Raw genomic sequence first — 17,791 nt, 5'->3', positions numbered from 1 at the left:
AAAGGAAAAACCATGTGCCCCACTTAAGCCCTGAAACATCGGGTAATGATGTTCCACTAGCAGGAAACCATTCAGTATGGCCTGCTTTCAGAGACTCACTGTTCCCAAAGTCCATACCTAAGACCCTCTACTCACACTGATGGGACTTCAAGGCCAGGCCTGCTCTCTTACTGCCACAGGGGCTCAGGGCCCCAAGGAAGCCTGGCCCATCATCACCTCCACTCCTGCCTCCCCATTGCCCTCCACTGGGTGCCTCACCCACCTTTAGGTTTCAGCCAATGTCTAGGCCCCAGGGAAGACTCAGCCGGCTTGTCCCCCCAGGTGACCCTTGATGGTACCACCCTGACCCAGGACAGACTCTGCTGCCTTTATCATGAGGGTTTCTCCCCAGCTGCCCACTACACCAAGCTTGCTGGGGCAGAGCCCAGCTGCCCTGGGTCTCCAGCACCAGTCCACAGGCCCGCTCCACGGAGGTGTCTGCAGGCCCACTGACTACAGGTAGGGAGGTCAAGACCACCCACCTTGCCCTTCTTAGGAGGCTCGATCTTGGTCAGTGCCTCCTTGGTGTGGGCCTCCAACAGGTCCAGGTTGGGGATGGTGGGTGATGCTGAGCCCCTGCACTTCTTCCCTTTCTTCTTGCTCCCATCCTTGAGCTTCAGTGACTTGGGAGGCTTGGGGGGCTTGGGGGGCTTAGGAACTTTGGACGGCTTGGGCATCTTCACGGTTTTGGGAGTCTTTTTTTTGGACACTTTCTCCAGGAAGGACCGCGGAGGGCTGGCCTCAATGGGGGATGGGGGCTCCTCCTTTTCCCGGTCCCCAAAACAGACCTCGTCTGAGGAGACAGCCGCAGTTACTTCAGGTCGGGAGGCCTTGGAGGCATTCTGGGAAAAGGACAGGAAGAGGTGACCAAGAGTGCCCTGCTAGGAGGGTCTCACAGCCCCAGGCCGTGGGGAACAGGCAGAAAAGGAGCATCTGTCTGCATCACTGGTGACACGCTCACACGTATCCTACACCATCTGTATAACAGGCTCACACCCACCTACACTGTCTATGAACACAGTCACACCATCCATACCATCCGTGTGACAATTTCACACCTGTCTCACACCATCCACATCAGCAGCCACTTGACCCCTCTACCTCCTTGGTGGGGACTGCTGTCCCACCCCAAGGCACGGGGAGGCTGGGGGCTGGACAGGCTCGCACAAGCTGAGCCTCAAGGGGCTGAAGCAGTCCTTGCGGCAGAGTCATCCCCCCCCACAGGGGGCTACACAGCATCCCCACACTCTCTCATTCCCGAGGATCCCACCAGGAGACTGTGAGTCTGCCACCAGGGCCGAGGATCCAGCATCATCGTGCAGCTGACCCTGCCCCAGAGGGCTGGGGGAGGGGATGCTTCCCATGTGCCCGACCCTCGCAGGATAACCAGGGAAGACAGGCAGAGACATCCCTCAAGCAGGGTCAGCAGGCCACCAGGGTGAGCCCTACCTCACTGAGCCGGATCTCTTTGGCGAGGTCTTTGATGAGCTGCGAGGGTTTGAAGTGCTCTGGGAGCTCGTCCTCATGTTCTGCCAAAGCCTGCAGGACAGCCCATGCACAGGGTCAGCTGCCAAGTCTGGGCACAGATGCCCACTCCCCCTCCACTCGCAGGGGCCCCAAGCAGGCTCAGCTTCTGTGGTTCCTGACTCATGCCCTCTGTCCCTCCAGGCTGTCCCCCATCTACCCAGCCAGGACCTCCAGCCCCACTGCCACCCAGACAGGCAGAAGGGAAGGCACTGCCACAGGCGTGGACTGGCTGCTGGGGGCCCCAAGGGCGTTAGCCCACTCTAGCCAGACACTGTGCCAACGAGGAGGCTCTGCCACGATCCCACTCTTACAGATGGACAGTAAGTCCCAGAGGGGAGGGGGTGCCCAGTGCCACTACCAGCTGTGACGTGAATGTAGGCTATCCCTTCTTCCTGGGCGTGAGGCCACTTCACCTGGCCAGACAACTGGTGTGAGTCAGGGGGCACACCCTGCCCCACTCCAGGCTTTGAGAACCGAAGGACGGCCCTAGGAGGGTACCTACTGCCCCACCCCACCCAGCTCACCCGTGAGAGACGCACAGTGCTCCCCTCTTGGACTCCCCACTTCCTCAAGACTTTCCGGGGGCCTGGTGGGATCTGCTCAGACTATGCTGGCACCCCTGACTGGCAGGGGTTCCCAAGGCAGTAGACAGGGAGCCCCGAGGCTGACCAGGCCTCTCCCCTCCCTCTGTACCAACAATCCAGGCAGGATGCCAAGGGAAGTTGGAAGTTGCTTTTCTGGAGCCTCCCTGAGGAGAAGTAGCCACTGCATGGATGCTAGTGAGGGTGCCGATGCTTTCAAAGCGGGGGGACCCAGAAATGCTGCTTCAAGGGAGTCAGGAGGGGCACAGGGCAGTGCTCCTATGGTCGGGGGGGATGGAGGCACGTAGGGCAAAGGGACTGTCCTAGTCATAGAGCAAAGCCAGCTCCTGAGGTGACGCCTGCACCAGTCAGTGGGACAACGAGGACATCTCCACTCTCATCAGAATGTGACCCTCCAGCCAGTCACTGACTCGAGTCCTCCCTGCTCCCTGGCCTTCAGGGTCCACGCAGTGCCATCTCTACCACCTCACCTCTCACTGAATCTCCCTGCCACCCAGCCCCCCCGCTCAGGCCAGGTCCCGAGGTGGTGGGCCCTCTCCCGCATCTGCCCCCACCAACAGATATGTGACTGGCCAGGTGCCCTCCACCTGCCTCTCACATGCTAGTTCCCACCGAAGGAAGGACAAGCCCGAGGGATGACGCCCCGCCTGCCGCCCTCCCTTCTGCCCTGGGTCATGCCTAGCACACTTCCCTACCTGCTTTCTCGTCCATGATCTGAAAGCACCATTGAGAATTTTAGCTCCTTGGACTAAATGAGGGGGCAGCTGCTTCCCAGATTTGTGAGAACCTGGGGGAAGACGGACGGGTTTGCTCAGGAGGGTACCCACTCTCCCCTGCCACCTGCAGGTGACTCAAAGCCCCGGTGGTAGGGGATATTCAGGGCCAGAGCTTTCAGAGGCATGTGCCCACCACCACCTGCCCAACTGCCAACGGTTCCTCTTGGAACCCAGGGGATGCCCATCTAAGATGCTCTGCAAGGGGCAGGACTGGCCTTCCCACTGTCCACCCACCAGGCCCCTCAGGCAGTGGGCTGGCTCCCCCTCCACTGGGCCCCAGCCTGCGACAGTGAGGGACCACAGTCATGCCCCAAACCAAGCGTCCCCGATGCTGATCCCACCCGCTCACAGCCCCCTGCATAGCTCAGGCAGTGGGCCCACTTCCCACTGGGGTGGCCCAGGGCAAGCACCACCTCAATCACATCCTTGGGAGCCAGAGCTGCCCCCAAACAGAAGGGACAGAGCATTCCCCCTTCAGGCAGAGAGTTCACCATGGAGGCAGAACAGCCCTGAGCTCTGACACCACCAGATGACCATGTCTGGCCTGTGGCAAACCCCTGGGCCCTCTCAGCTCTGAGGCTGCTGAGCTGTCAGCCCCATCACAGAGGAAGGCCCAAGGCAGAGAGGCAAGGGCATCCCAGCAAGGCCCAGCTAGTCAGCAGTCACCCTAGCCAAGCCGTCCCCAGGTCCGTAGGGTGTGATTCTGCCCATACAAACCCCATTCCATCTCCCCAGCAAGAAACCCCAGAGCAGGGCAGTCCTTCTGCCTGGAGTACAGGGCTGAAGTTTAGAAAATGATGGATGAATTTCACTGAAACCTAGCCAGCCCAGGTTAAGAACCATTTTCAGCCTTCTGATCTCAAATTAGAGTCAAAGTACAAAGGAGTCCTGATAAGGAGGTCTCTACTTGAGACTCTTATCAGAACACAAAAGAGCAGCTTCCTGGAAGGCAGGTGCTGCTGAAAAAGGAAGCTCTCCATGAAAGCAAATGCTCCTCCTGCATCCCTCACATGGCTGCAGAAAGTCTGGAGACCTGAGCAGGAGCTGGCCACCTGGAGTTGATCCCAAAGGCAGGACTGGCAGGACGTAGGATGGAGGGCCATGTTCATGGAGGGCAGGGACCCAGTAAAGCCCATCCCTCCCCACGGCCTTCCCCGGGGGACTCTGGCATCCTCCCTCCCCCAAGTACAGCAGGGATGCTACCGGGGTCCCTTGGCTGGTAGCCAGGCAGACCCCAGGCCTCTCGATGTCCCAACTGAGCCCTGTCAGTAACCACACAGGGCCACAGGGACCAAGCAGAACACACACCAGGTCTGGAAATATGTGGCCAGAGCTCCTTCTGCAACACCAGACAACCCTGCAGGCAGGAGCCCCCTCCAGCCCCATAGCACACAGACAGGGAAAGCAAGGCCTGGGAGCTGAGGGGACTTTCTGCTCAGGCCCCATGAGGGCAGCGCTCAGCCTGTGCCCCAGGGCCCAGCCGCCCTGCTGCATGATGGCAGACCTGTGACCACTCTCCGGCATCCCTGAGCTCCGCCCGCAACTAACTGCCCACAGCCACAGGCAAAGACGCTGACCAGGAGATGACGTACTTTTGAACGCCTCCAGCAGGTGCTTCCCCATGTACCAGCAGGCAGTTTCGAAGTTGGGAAACTGAGTCAGGCTGCCCAGTTTCAACCTTCTTTCCACTTCGTATGCTCTGGAAGCCACAGCAAAGAACTATTCAGTGTATGAAGCTCTGAGCAGGTAATGAAGGAAGGTGAACCCATGCCACAGCTAGAGGCTACACTGCGGCCATGCCCACTCAGGCCTCCCTGCTGGGCCTTAACAGCAAGGTGAACCAGGGGACCACCTCAGGATGACCGCTTGGTGTGAAGGTGAGCCCCATGGGCCATGGCTGCTAGAGCTCTGGGTCAGTGCTCAAGGAGTAGGTGGCTCGGCCTTTAAGTTCCCCCCAAGTCTATTACAGGCCTGAGGCTGTCCAGCAACCAGGCAACTCAGGGGCCCTGGTAGGATCACAGCTCATCTCCTCCTTCCTCCCCACCAAGCGGACGCCTGGCTAGGCAAACAGCCGTGCCGAGGGTCACCCATGGGCTGGGCCCGGCCAGGACTCAGGGGAGGCATCATCATACCACGGTGGAGCCAGGGAGTCAGGGGAGGCCCTACCTCATCTGCATCTCCACACTCAGGCTGTGGAGGAAATGTCCCGCGAAGGCCAGGCAGTCCACAGGCGTCAGAGTGGCGTAAATCCAGCCTGTGGGGACAGGGATGAGGCCACCTCTTCACAGTGTTCTCACGCCAGGCTCTTGGCATACCTGGCCTGACTCCAGCCAGCATGGGCTCAGGCTCCTACCAGCCCTTGCTCTGTGCCCCCATCCATCCAGGGCCCTGGAAGGTGCTCCGGCCCTGGCTTCTATGTAATGATTGGGTGCGCCCTCCCAGAAGGATGGCCTATGTTCGAACTGGCCCAGTCTGTTCTATCCAGCCCTGTGCGGTATAGACAGGGAAACTCAGGCCCAGGAGCCCAAGAGACTCGCTCAGACCCAACCCAGGGGTGGGCTGCCTGGCATTCCTGATTTCCACATGCAGGACAGACAGACAGGCAGAGCTGCCACAACTCCCAGGAGAGCTGGGTTTGTCCCCTCAGACTCTGAGAAATAGCTGTGGTTGTAGGAAACAGGAGTAGGGGCTAGACCAGGAAGGACTCGGAGGCACCCAAGTCAGTGGAAATGTGAGGGCCTCCATATATGACAACTGGAAAATCTGAACACTGATTGGCCATTGGGTAACACTGGCATGGTTAACTGTTCATTTTTAAAGCACGATGATAGTATTGTAATTATGTTATTTTTAAAAAGAAGCCTTACAGAAACCTTCACCTTAAAAGGTGAAGTATTTACAGGTGAAGCAAAGTGACATCTGTGAAGAGCATTATCTGCTCGTATCCTGCTTTCCCCTTTGTGTTTGAAATGTCCAGATCAGCAAACACCACTCTGACAGTGTGACTGGGATCTCTGGGCTGGGCTCTCAGGGCCCCACGCAATCCCACAGGCCTGGCCTCCAGAAGCACAGCCAGGCTGGAGGCTGCAGGGCCTCATGGCCCCGAGGTGGCCCCAGAAGTGACCACAGAGCAGGACTGACCCCAAGGCAAGGCAGCACACACCCAGGGCGTGACCCCCCCAAACATCAGAGGTGGGGCACACAACACAGGGGCAGGCACTCACCCGAGGGAATGAAGAGGGTCTGGCCCTGTTTGAGGGTGCACTTGTAGCATTTGTCCACCTGATCGGCAAAAAACATCTCGCTGTGGTTTGAGGCTGACTGCCAGCGCTCATACAGGGAGATGTTGGCTGAAGCTGGCTTGATGAGATAGAAGATCTTCTCCCCCTGCCAACAAAAGGCCATTGGCAGAAACTGTCATATGCTGGGATGCTGGGGGTGGGTAATGCCCACCATGTCCCTGGCTGGGTCCCAGCTTCACCATTGTCTTCCCAGGCCCACCATTCCTCCCCTGAAACACTGGGGCCACATGTGCTTTGCAATCCAGAAGTGTGCCTGTCAGGAAGATCCTGGGCATCGGTGCCTCCAGCACGTTCAGGGCAACCCCTGCCACTCCACACTCCATATCTTTGCAGCACTATGGATGCTGTACGTGCCAAGGGGAACAAAGTTGTGACCTTCAGTCTGACGAGTTATAAGAAAGCTCTTCTCTTGAGAGTAGCCTGAGTCCCACTGGAGATGGAAGGATGGTACCCCCTGCCAGCTTCAGCCCAGCTCTACGCTTGGTCTAGGGAGATCGACAGGTCCTCACTCCCAGGGCAGACAGGCTGAGGGCAGGAGATGCACAAAGGGTGGCAGGAGTGGGTGGCAGGACTTGCTCAGAGCCTCAAAGGGCTGGGACCAGAAGTTGAGCCACCTATCCTAGCCCAGGCTCCAGCAGGTCTGGTCGGGGTGGTGAGCCCAGTGCTCAGGGTCTCCTTTTGTGTGTCTTTTTACATCTCCCTTTCCCTCTGGCTGCCCTATCTGTTCCCAGCCAGAAGTCCCCTAGCTCTCTCTGCTGCTCAGATGCCAGCCACCGCAGCCTTGCTCCCTGGCCCCCGGCCAACCCCTCATTCTCCTCGTGGGGGATATTCCCTCACCCCCTCTTTCAGGACGGCTCCCCAGCACTATTCTCCCTTCCCCAGACACCGCATTTGGTCACCACTACAGTGGGCCTCCTCCGATTGCTTCATGAGCCTCAATCTTTAGAAAAAGCACCACACATGCGCTGCTCTGGGCCTGAGTTACTCCCCAAGGGCCCAATATCTGTGTCCTTCCTGTGAAGAAACATCTTGTCCCTCCTCCTACCTGATGCTGGCCACTTTTAAGGCCTGTGGGGATACAGATGGTCCTGCCGGCTCTGGTCAAGAGCAGGTCTTGCCTCGGGCTCAGACAGGGTCCCCATGGGGAGCAGAGGCCCACGCTCACCTTGAGCACATGGTACCAGGCAGAGGCGCCCCCGGAGTCGATGTGAAAGTCGGTGTAGCTGTCCTTCACACAGATCAGGCAGTACTTGGCCACCTTGGGCTTGGCCAGCAGGGCATCATCAGGCCAGTAGTTTTCCACCCAGGACAGTTTCTTCACGATGTCAGGAGGGTCCACAAAGCTGGACATTCTGGGGTCAGGGACAAGAAGGGCGGTCACAGTGACAGGAACCATCAGCACATTTGTTATGCCCCCTGGGGAGGCAGGGCAAGGTGCTCTGCGATATGAGTCCCACACCTATTTCTCCACCTCAGGCTACATGGCATTGCTCCCATTCTACCGGGCAGCAAACCGAGGTCCACAGAGCGGGCAGAAGGAGCCCAGCTGCTAGGTGGAGCTACAGCAGGCATCTAACACTGGGCTCTCCTCCCGAAGAGAAGGCCCGAGAACTATCTACCCCAGAAACAACTCCCTTCTTGGAGAGCTGGAAAGAGACTTTTCAGGTGGGCTCATGCTAGTGTCACTGAGCACGATGGGGCCTTGAGAGTAAACGTCATTGCTCATAAACAGCCCGGGCGAAGGGAAAGCCACTGCCCTCCAGAACAGACAACAGGGTGCAGCAACTTCTCGCCATGCTGGGCCATGTCAGACCAGATAACTCATCTCCAGGGAAGATGAGACAAGGCAGAGACAGCCTGTGATTCTATTAAATGTCACTGTCCTGGACAGAACGCACAATACTGCGTCGAAAACGCCCAGCTCAGCAGCACCTGTGCGGTGACACTTCAGCCAAGCCGAGAACAGGGCTTCAGTGTTCCTGCTGCCTTGGGCACATCTCTGCCTTCAGGGTCATGCCTGCTCAGACAAGACAGTCACACATCATAAACTAGGCCACCCTGACCTCAACAGCCTCAGTCACAGGCCCTCCTCTTTAAATCTTCAGCATGTTCCAAACCAGTGTTTCTATCCCTCCGCCCTGGCCCCACTCACCTGGTGTCAGAGAACTCAAGGTTGGTGAGGTTGAGGACCCGCTTGCGGTTTGTGCTGTAGTAATAGTCCACAAACTCCTTCAGCTTCATCTTGCAGTCCTTCTGCTTGGTGACGTCTGTCACATCCACACTTCGCTCCGGGCCTGGGGAGGCAGCAGGGGAGGGTGAGTGCAGCCAGGATGGTGACGTGGCCTCCCATGAGGTCGGGGGCCAGGATGTGCAGAGAGAATGCTCACTCACCCTCTGAAGACAACCGAGGGAAGGGCGGAAAGCTGAGGCTCTAGGCTCTGAGATCTGACCCTCCTCCCACCTGTCCTGCCCACTCCTTCCCTTGGGTGACCATGAAGATCCCCTGGTGCAGTGGGGTGGCACAATCAGGACCCTCAGCTAAGCTGGCCAGATAAGCAAATAAAAATACAGGACACCACATGAACTTAAACTTCAGCTAAACAATGGAGGTGTTTTTAGTGTAGATACGTCCAAAATAATACATGGGACATATTTACACTTAAAATTTTTTTAAATCAAAAAAACTGCATTTCTAGGACATCAACTCCACATTCTGAAGGTTGATAAATAAAAGGAAAAGCATTTTTCCTACATTTTCTATAGTTGATGGGGCAAGTTCAAGGTAAAAATATTTTAGTGATAGACATAGCATTCTGGATAACCAAGTAAAGAGGAAAAGTTCTTTACAGAAGACTCACAATAGAAGAAGAGAAAAGGACAGAAGTAGTCAACTCTTCCTTTGCAACAGTCCTTACCACGGCTCAGCCAATGAGCTGAAAGGCTGATGGAGCTTTCTGTGGACAGTTGAGGCTGCACTGCCTAGACCACTGAAAAGAAGTGGGTGGCAGCACCCCTACCCTAAGGAGTCCTGCCAACAACATGAATTCAAATCTAAGCAACCTCCAACCACCTGTTACAGGAACTACTTGGGACAGAAGAACACGTTAAATGACACCACAAGGATGCTGTTAACCAAATCCCCAATATAAGATTTTCCCAAGTCAAACATGAAAGACTCTCCAGGAGAGTCTTTCTCCAACAGACCAAGGGAATGGGAAAAGGATGTGGGCTGATACAGAAGAGACTACTGCTGTTGCTGCTGCTGCTGCTAAGTCGCTTCAGTCGTGTCTGACTCTGTGCGACCCCACAGACAGCAGCCCACCTGGCTCCCCCGTCCCTGGGATTCTCCAGGCAAGAACACTGGAGTGGGTTGCCGTTTCCTTCTCCAATGCATGAAAGTGAAAAGTAAAAGGGAAGTCACTCAGTTGTGTCCGACTCTCAGTGACCCCATGGACTGCAGCCTACCAGACTTCTCCACCCATGGGACTTCCCATGCAAGAGCACTGGAGTGGGTTGCCATTGCCCTCTAAAGGGATATAAAACCTAAAATCCAGTGTGAGGGTCTTGTGCAGATTCAGATTCAAACATCCAAATACAAAAAAAGGTGTTTTTGAGGCATGTGGGGAGAATGTAGGTGAGCCTTAGGTGATTCTGAGGAATTATTATTAGTGTAATAAAGGGAAATAATGGAACTGTGATTATACATTTTTGAAAACTGTTAGTGCTGTGTACTGGAATCTTCATGGGTAAAATGATGTTATGTACCAGAAATTTGCTTTCAAATAATTGGAGGAAGACAGAGTTGGGGAGATGAATTAACACCTCAAAGCTGGTGGGTTCTCTGACCAGTACTGGATACACAGGGGTTCACTGCTTACTTCTCTTATTCTGTGTGTATATGAAAAGTTGCATTAAAAAAAAAAACCCCCAAGAAGTGAAAGAAAGACCTTTAGACCTCTGGACCATCTCCTCCCTTATTCAGTAAGCCTCTTCCCACTCCTGCAGGCACAGCTGATCGGGCAGCAGGGGAAGCAGCATCCGAGGCAGGGCTGGCCCTACCCTTTGCAGCTGGCTGATCCTGGGGCCTAGGGACAGAGTTGTGAGCAGGACAACACTAGCTCCTATGTAAAAATAGCTTATAAAAATGCCTGACACCTGGTAGGCACTCACTAAATATTATCTGTTATTATAGGTGCTACGACATGGCACAAACTCCCCTGGACAGCTGTCACTGCCAGAATGAAAATGTGAGTCCTTGCTTCCTCCCTAGCACAAGCTGGTCATCCTTGGGCTCTCTCCTGGTGGGCTCCAGAGAAAGGGTGTTTCCCATCCCAGCCCCATTCTCCAGAATGCCACTGATTTCCTGAGTGGCTTGTACAGACGCTCCCCCTGAATTCTCATACCCATCTGCCCCCCACCCACAACTCACAGCATTAGGGATGCAGAGGCTCAAGAGCTCATAGACTGAAGAACTTGTCTGAGGGCCTCAAGTACCTGTACCCTCCCATCTGGTATGTGGCCAGAGCAGGCCAGGCCATTTGCCTTTTCAGGGTCTTTCCTTTCCCCTCTCCGCACTGGTCACCCAGGCATCCCTGTGACCACCCCAAGCCCTGGCAACCATGAAAGCCTCAGAGCCAGGGCAGTGTGGCCACCAGCCCCTCCGAGGTCACTGCAAGCGCATGCTGGCCTCTCTGTGCCAGATGATGCTGGGCTACATGGAGAGAGGCTACATCTGGCCTCTCTGTGTCAGATGATGCCGGCATGTACAAGCACCTGCCCCACCCAGAGGTGTCCTGATCAAGTGGGTCCATAGCACTGAAAGCTGCGGGGAACACAAGACAGGGCACCGAAAGTACCAGCGAGAACCCAAAGGGGTCCAGAAGGACAGGAAGCCCTGGGGCCACGGGAAGGCATGCCTGGGGCAAACGAGGGAGGTCAGCTGGGGAGGACGTGGCACAAAGCTCAGGGGCAGAGGGCCACACAGTCGAGGCCCTCCCAGGCATGACTATCATTAGCGCCCAACAATAACGAAGCCAGGGGACGCCATGCAGCCTCCATTCTGTGGGCACAGTAACTGAGAAGGGAGGAGGCCTGGGTCACACATCATTTGCTGGGGCATGGGGTCTCGTTCTAAGAAGAACCCCCCTTATGGAGCCTGGGAAGGGACCCAGAGTCATACCAGCTCACAGTGTATACAGGGACTCCTGGCTCAGGGAACCCATAACTCACTTGCAGGAGAGGACACTTACCCACGTAGTTCTCGACGTCACTGACGTAGAAGGTGGGGGCTGGGACCGCCAGGCCCAGCCCCTCTTTCTTGGGGACAAGGATGGGCTCGGTGAAGCCATGCTCTTCCATGTAGCCCAGTGTGAGCTGGCTGCCCGACACGCGGGCTACCACATCTTCTGCACTGCAGGGAAGTACAAGTCGGAGGTCACGTCAAGCCCAGGTCCCAGCCTCCATGACAGGCCTGGATAGGGCCTCAGGGCTGGAGACGTGGAGCCTGAGCTCTAGCCATATCACCCCGGCCCCCACGCCCCAGAAGGAACGCCTCACTCAGGGTCACAGGGCAGCTACAGGGTAGACATGGCAGAGTCCCACACACACACTCATCACAAGACCCTCGAGGTCCAGGAGTCCAGGGCCGTGGCGAGTGGAGAATGGGGACACGCCACACCTGTCCCTCTTACTATGACAGAGCGAGGCTCGAGAGGTGTGAGCAAGATCCCTCCTCAACCTCCCTGCTCTCCACTCGCCCCTCATTCAATAGTACTCTTCTTGAGTGCTCAGAGGTCAGACCGCTGCACAGGGGTTAGATCCTAAGGGCACAGCTGATGGAGATAAACCTCTTTTCACAGAGAACCTACCCCCTGGACAAGCTAAACACAGGACCCAGGGTGGCTGAGGTGCTGTGGTCAGCAGCTCTCCTGTCTCCTGTGTGCTGGATGCCACCCTGGGTGCCAGGGACCTGTGGGGCCCAGCTGCAAAGACCCCTGTAGGCTGATGCTGGAGAGGGGTTTTCATCAGGTAAGCATGAAATGCCATTAACCCACAGCTGAGAGCAGTGCTACAGCGGAGAGGACAGGAAGCAGGATCAGACTGGGCCTGTTGAAGCCTGGGGGAATGGGAGTGAGAGGGGCAGGGCTCCGAGTAGAGAGTACGTACTAGCAAAGGCCTTGGGGAGAGGAAAATGTGACAAGTGTGATGAATGAGAAGAACCAAGGTGGCTGGGGAAGGGAGGCAGAGGGAAGCACCCAAGTCAGTGGTAGGCCAGGCCACCTCATGCCAAGAGCACTGGGGAGCCACTGGACAGCTTGAGCAAGGCAGTGACAGTCAGAGGTTCATCTGGCTGCTCTGCAGACATACAGTGGACAGCAGCAGGACCAGGGTGGGGCAGGTGACCACAGAGGAGGAGGCTCAGCGTGCAGTGCCTGGACCAGAAGGTGACAGTGAGAGGGAGGTGGCAGACTCAAGAATCAGATGATGTCTGGGCAAAGGTGAGCAGCCGAGGGACTGGTCATTGTGATCAAGGGACTGGGGCAGGAGTGGGGTTGGAGCAGACCTAGAACTGAGGAGGGACACACTTGTTGGGACTGGCCAGTGGATGCAGGTGCACATCCAGACAGGTCAGGAGCTCAGAAGGACCAGTGGCTGGAGAAAGAAGCTGAGGAACCGCTGGCCAAGGGACAATCTATGAGGCCAGAGAAACAGATAGTGGGGACCGAGCAGAGTTCCCAGAATCCCTCAGAAGAGCCGTGAGCAGGGGAGATCAGGCAGGGAGGACAGCCAGCACGGCATGGTGTCACGGCCTCTACGGAGGACATCTGACTCCAGGTGGGGGGCCCGCACCACTGCCATGTGTTAACAAGGGCCAGTTAAGTGAGGACTGAAGAGTGATTCTGGGGTTTGGGCGGAGTGTTAGGGATAATCCAGAAGGACTGAGCAGAGGGTGAGGAAGAAGGAGGAGTGTGCTGGGCAACTGCTGTGAGAAGCTCTGGGAGCACTGGGACAGCAGAGTCAGCCACAGAGGCCAAAAGGCAGTGGGAGGTAGAAGGCTGCCCTTGACAAGCTGGAATCCCAGGCTCTTTTCTAGTCACTAGTGAGAGTTCTGGATTCACACAATACCCAATGGATTGGGTCTGGAACTACAAAACCCATGGGGGCCCAGCAAGAGGCAAATATGAACCATTGTGTGGGGATACCTCAGAGCCCAGGGCAGACTGGCTGCCATGGGCATCTTGCCCCACACAAGGAGGTAAACCCCCAGGAGGAAGGGCCAGCAGCCTCATCTGCCCAGAGAAGTAGAGCCCAAGGACTGAGGATAATAGGATAATCGTAAAGGGGATTTTAAGACAAATACATTAAACCCATTCAAAGGGATAAAGAGAAGATAAAGCAAAGATCAGAGAAGGAGGGGAAAGAATAGGCAACAATGAAAAGGAATAGGAATTATAGAAAAGAAAAATATGATGATTGAAATGTTTACAACTCAGCAGATACATTAAATGGTAGCTGGCTAAACAACATTGAATTTGATTTAAAAAAAAAAAGATTTCAAAAAGTAAGATAGAATGGGGAAGAAGTGCTATTAAAACAGAAAACAGAACATGTTTCAGAACTTAGATAAAATATGACACCTCAAATTAAAAGTGCTTACTGAATCCTGAGAAGGATAAATAAAAGCAAATGCACATTAGAAGCTTCACAGTATACTTATGGTATATCAAAAATAAATTAAAAAAAAAATCTCAAAAGTTTCCAGACAGAAAAACAGATTATTCACCAAAAATGAAAATGAAACAAAACAAAAACTCCAGCAACTAGGCTGATAACAGTAGCAAGAAATGTCAAAAGAAACACAATATTATAATATCTCCGGAGTTAAAGGAAAATAACTTATAACCAGAATTTTAGATCCATTTTAGAAAATTAGAATCATGTAAAAATAAAGATGAAATAAAAATATTGTCAGACACAGAAAATATTTTTATAGAGCTTTTTTGGAAGAACTACTGAAGGATATAACTCAACAAGGAGGAAACCAAATCTTGAAGGAAGGAGTGGGATTCAAGAAATAATGGAAAACTGATCTCCAGATTCCACACAATCCCTCTCTTAATACCACCTGACTACTCTGCAGAAACCCACACGATGAACTTGAAATACTGAGGAAATACAAGGCACACAGATGACCACAACATTTTTTATGAAGAACAAGTTGGAAGGTACTTTCCAATTTCAAGATTCACTACAAAGCTACAGTAATCAAGATTGTGTGGTACTGGCATAATACGAGACATATGGATCAGTGGAACAGAATTGAGTGTGCAGAAAAAACCTAAACATCTATGGTTAACTGCTTTTCATCAAGGGTACCGTGATAATTCAATGGCAAATGAATAATCATTGTAATAACTGGGAGAACTGGATATGCACATGCAAAAGCATGAACCCTTACCTCATACCATATACAAAAATTAACTCAAAATGAGTTAAAGTCCTAAATATAAGAGCTAAAACTACAAAACTTTTAGAAGAAAACATAGGCATAAGTCTTAATGACCTTAAATTTGGCAATAGTTTCTTTTTGTTTTTGTCTAAAAACACAAGCAGCAACAGAAAAAATAACTTGGACTTAAAAGCATCACTACGAGCAAAGCTTGTGGAGGTGATAGAATTCCAGTTGAACTATTCCAAATCCTGAAAGATGATGCTATGAAAGTGCTGGACTCAATAAGCCAGCAAATTTGGAAAACTCAGCAGTGGCCACAGGACTGGAAAAGGTCAGTTTTCATTCCAATCCCAAAGAAAGGCAATGCCAAAGAATGCTCAAACTACCGCACAATTGCGCTCATCTCACATGCTAGTAAAGTAATGCTCAAAATTCTCCAAGCCAGGCTTCAGCAACATGTGAACCGTGAACTTCCTGATGTTCAAACTGGTTTTAGAAAAGGCAGAGGAACCAGAATTGCCAACATCTGCTGGATCATGGAAAAAGCAAGAGAGTTTCCAGAAAAACATCTATTTCTGCTTTATTGATTATGCCAAAGCCTTTGACAGTGTGGATCACAATAAACTGTGGAAAATTCTTCAAGAGATGGGAATACCAGACCACCTGATCTGCCTCTTGAGAAATGTGTATGCAGGTCAGGAAGCAACAGTTAGAACTGAACATGGAACAACAGACTGGTTCCGAATAGGAAAAGGAGTTCGTCAAGGATGTATATTGTCACCCTGTTTATTTAACTTATATGCAGAGGACATCATGAGAAACGCTGGACTGGAAGAAACACAAGCTGGAATCAAGATTGCGGGGAGAAATATCAATAACCTCAGATATGCAGATGACACCACCCTTATGGCAGAAAGTGAAGAGGAACTCAAAAGCCTCTTGATGAAAGTGAAAGTGGAGAGTGAAAAAGTTGGCTTAAAGCTCAACATTCAGAAAACGAAGATCATGACATCCGGTCCCATCACTTCATGGGAAATAGATGGAGAAACAATGGAAACAGTGTCAGACTTTATTTTTCTGGGCTCCAAAATCACTGCAGATGGTGACTGCAGCCATGAAATTAAAAGATGCTTACTCCTTGGAAGGAAAGTTATGACCAACCTAGATAGCATATTCAAAAGCAGAGACATTACTTTGCCAACAAAGGTTCGTCTAGTCAAGGCTATGGTTTTTCCTGTGGTCATGTATGGATGTGAGAGTTGGACTGGGAAGAAGGCTGAGTGCCGAAGAATTGATGCTTTTGAACTGTGGTGTTGGAGAAGACTCTTGAGAGTCCCTTGGACTGCAAGGAGATCCAACCAGTCCATTCTGAAGGAGATCAGCCCTGGGATTTCTTTGGAAGGAATGATGCTAAAGCTGAAACTCCAGTACTTTGGCCACCTCATGCGAAGAGCTGACTCATTGGAAAAGACTCTGATGCTGGGAAAGATTGGGGGCAAGAGGAGAAGGGGACGACAGAGGATGAGATGGCTGGATGGCATCACTGACTTGATGGACGTGAATCTGAGTGAACTCCGGGAGTTGGTGATGGACAGGGAGGCCTGGTGTGCTGCGATTCATGGGGTCACAAAGAGTCGGACACAACTGAGTGACTAATCTGATCTGATCTGAATGAAAATTTAAAACTTTTGTGCTTCAAAAGACAGCAAAAAAGTGAAAAGACAGCCCATAAAATTGGAGAAAGGATTTGTACATCATATATCCAATAAGGAGTTTGTATCTAAAATATACAAAGAATTCTTACAACTCAAAAAGACAAAAAACAACTTTCAATGGGCAAATGACAGATACCCAACAAGAACATGAAAAGGTTCATGTTCTCAACATCACTAGTCATCAGGGGAATTCAAATTAAAACCACAGTGAGAGACCACTTCACACCTGCAAGTATAGATAGATAGAACCACCATGAAAATGAAGGTCACTCAGTTGTGTCCAGCTCTTTGCAACCCCATGGATAATACAGTCCATGGAATTCTCTAGGGCAGAATACCATAATGGGGAGCCTTTCCCTTCTCCGGGGGATCGTCCCAACCCAGGGATTGAACCCAGGTCCCCCAAATTGCAGGCAGATTCTTTACCAGCTGAGCCACAAGGGAAGCAACTCAAAAAGTCAGATAATAGCAAATTCTAGTGAGGACACGGAGAATGTTTTAAAACCCTCAGACACTGCTGGTGGGAATGGAAAGTGGTGTGGGAATTTGCTGTATGACTCAGGGAACTCAAACCAGGGATCTATAACACCTAGAGGGGTGGGGTAGGGAGGAAGGTAGGAGGGAGGTTCAAGAGGGAGGGAACATATGCAGATCTATGGCTAATTCCTGTTGACGTTTGGCAGGAACCAACACAGTTCTGTAAAGCAATTATCCTTCAATTAAAAAAAATTAATTAAAAAAAAAGAAACAGCTTGGCAATTCTTCAAACAATTATATATTAAGTTACCCCTAAAAAAATGAAAATATATGTCCAAACAAGGTATTTTACAAGAACATTTATGGTAGAATTCTTCACAGTAGTCAAAAATCAGAAATAACTCAAATTTCTATCAGCTGATGAATGAATAAACAAAATGCAGTCTATCCAAAGGGAATATTACTCAGCCATAAAAAAGCAATGAAGCACTGACACTTGCTACACTCTGGATGAACCTTGAGGATATTATGCTAAGTAAAATAAGCCAGTCACAAGGATGACATATTATATAATTTCTTTTAGATGAAATGTTCATAATAGGCAAATCTACAGTGATAGAAAGCATGATTAGTGGCAGGACTTCTAGGAGGAATGTGGATCATAAATTTATTTTTGAGGTGATGGAAACCCTTCAAAATTAACTGGTGTGGTGCACAGAGCTGTGAATACACTGAATTGTACCCTTCATATGGATGGATTATATGGTATATGAATTATATCTCAATAAAGATGGGAAAAAAGAAAATAAGAAAGAAGCCAGAGAGGAAAAATACCTTATCCATAGAGGAGCAAGGAAAGAAGTTGCACTGAATTTCTCACCAGAAACCTTGCACTCAAGTA

General features: G+C 52.0%; 1 protein-coding gene across 5 annotated transcripts in view; it reads right to left on the bottom strand.

Moving 5' to 3' along the window:
- The window catches only part of PHF2 (PHD finger protein 2), a 92,916-nt gene that overhangs the window by 16,366 nt on the left and 58,759 nt on the right, over window positions 1–17,791 (bottom strand). For 4 of the 5 annotated variants that reach the window (XM_024996275.2, XM_024996276.2, XM_024996273.2 and 1 more), the window contains exons 4-12: window positions 11,496–11,656; window positions 8,399–8,540; window positions 7,412–7,598; window positions 6,169–6,331; window positions 5,111–5,198; window positions 4,537–4,643; window positions 2,864–2,955; window positions 1,489–1,578; window positions 522–881 (exon numbers count right to left, since the gene is read on the bottom strand). In XM_024996275.2, the coding sequence (XP_024852043.1) occupies window positions 522–881; window positions 1,489–1,578; window positions 2,864–2,955; window positions 4,537–4,643; window positions 5,111–5,198; window positions 6,169–6,331; window positions 7,412–7,598; window positions 8,399–8,540; window positions 11,496–11,656 (1,390 nt within the window). The remainder of the gene's footprint in view (window positions 1–521; window positions 882–1,488; window positions 1,579–2,863; window positions 2,956–4,536; window positions 4,644–5,110; window positions 5,199–6,168; window positions 6,332–7,411; window positions 7,599–8,398; window positions 8,541–11,495; window positions 11,657–17,791) is intronic. The other variant, XM_059889508.1, reaches the window with a different exon arrangement.

Source organism: Bos taurus, chromosome 8, assembly GCF_002263795.3.
Source record: "Bos taurus isolate L1 Dominette 01449 registration number 42190680 breed Hereford chromosome 8, ARS-UCD2.0, whole genome shotgun sequence".
In the NCBI taxonomy this organism is placed as follows: Eukaryota; Metazoa; Chordata; class Mammalia; order Artiodactyla; family Bovidae; genus Bos; species Bos taurus.
Note: the sequence above shows the minus strand (reverse complement) of the source record. Positions and strands in the feature narration are given on the sequence as shown.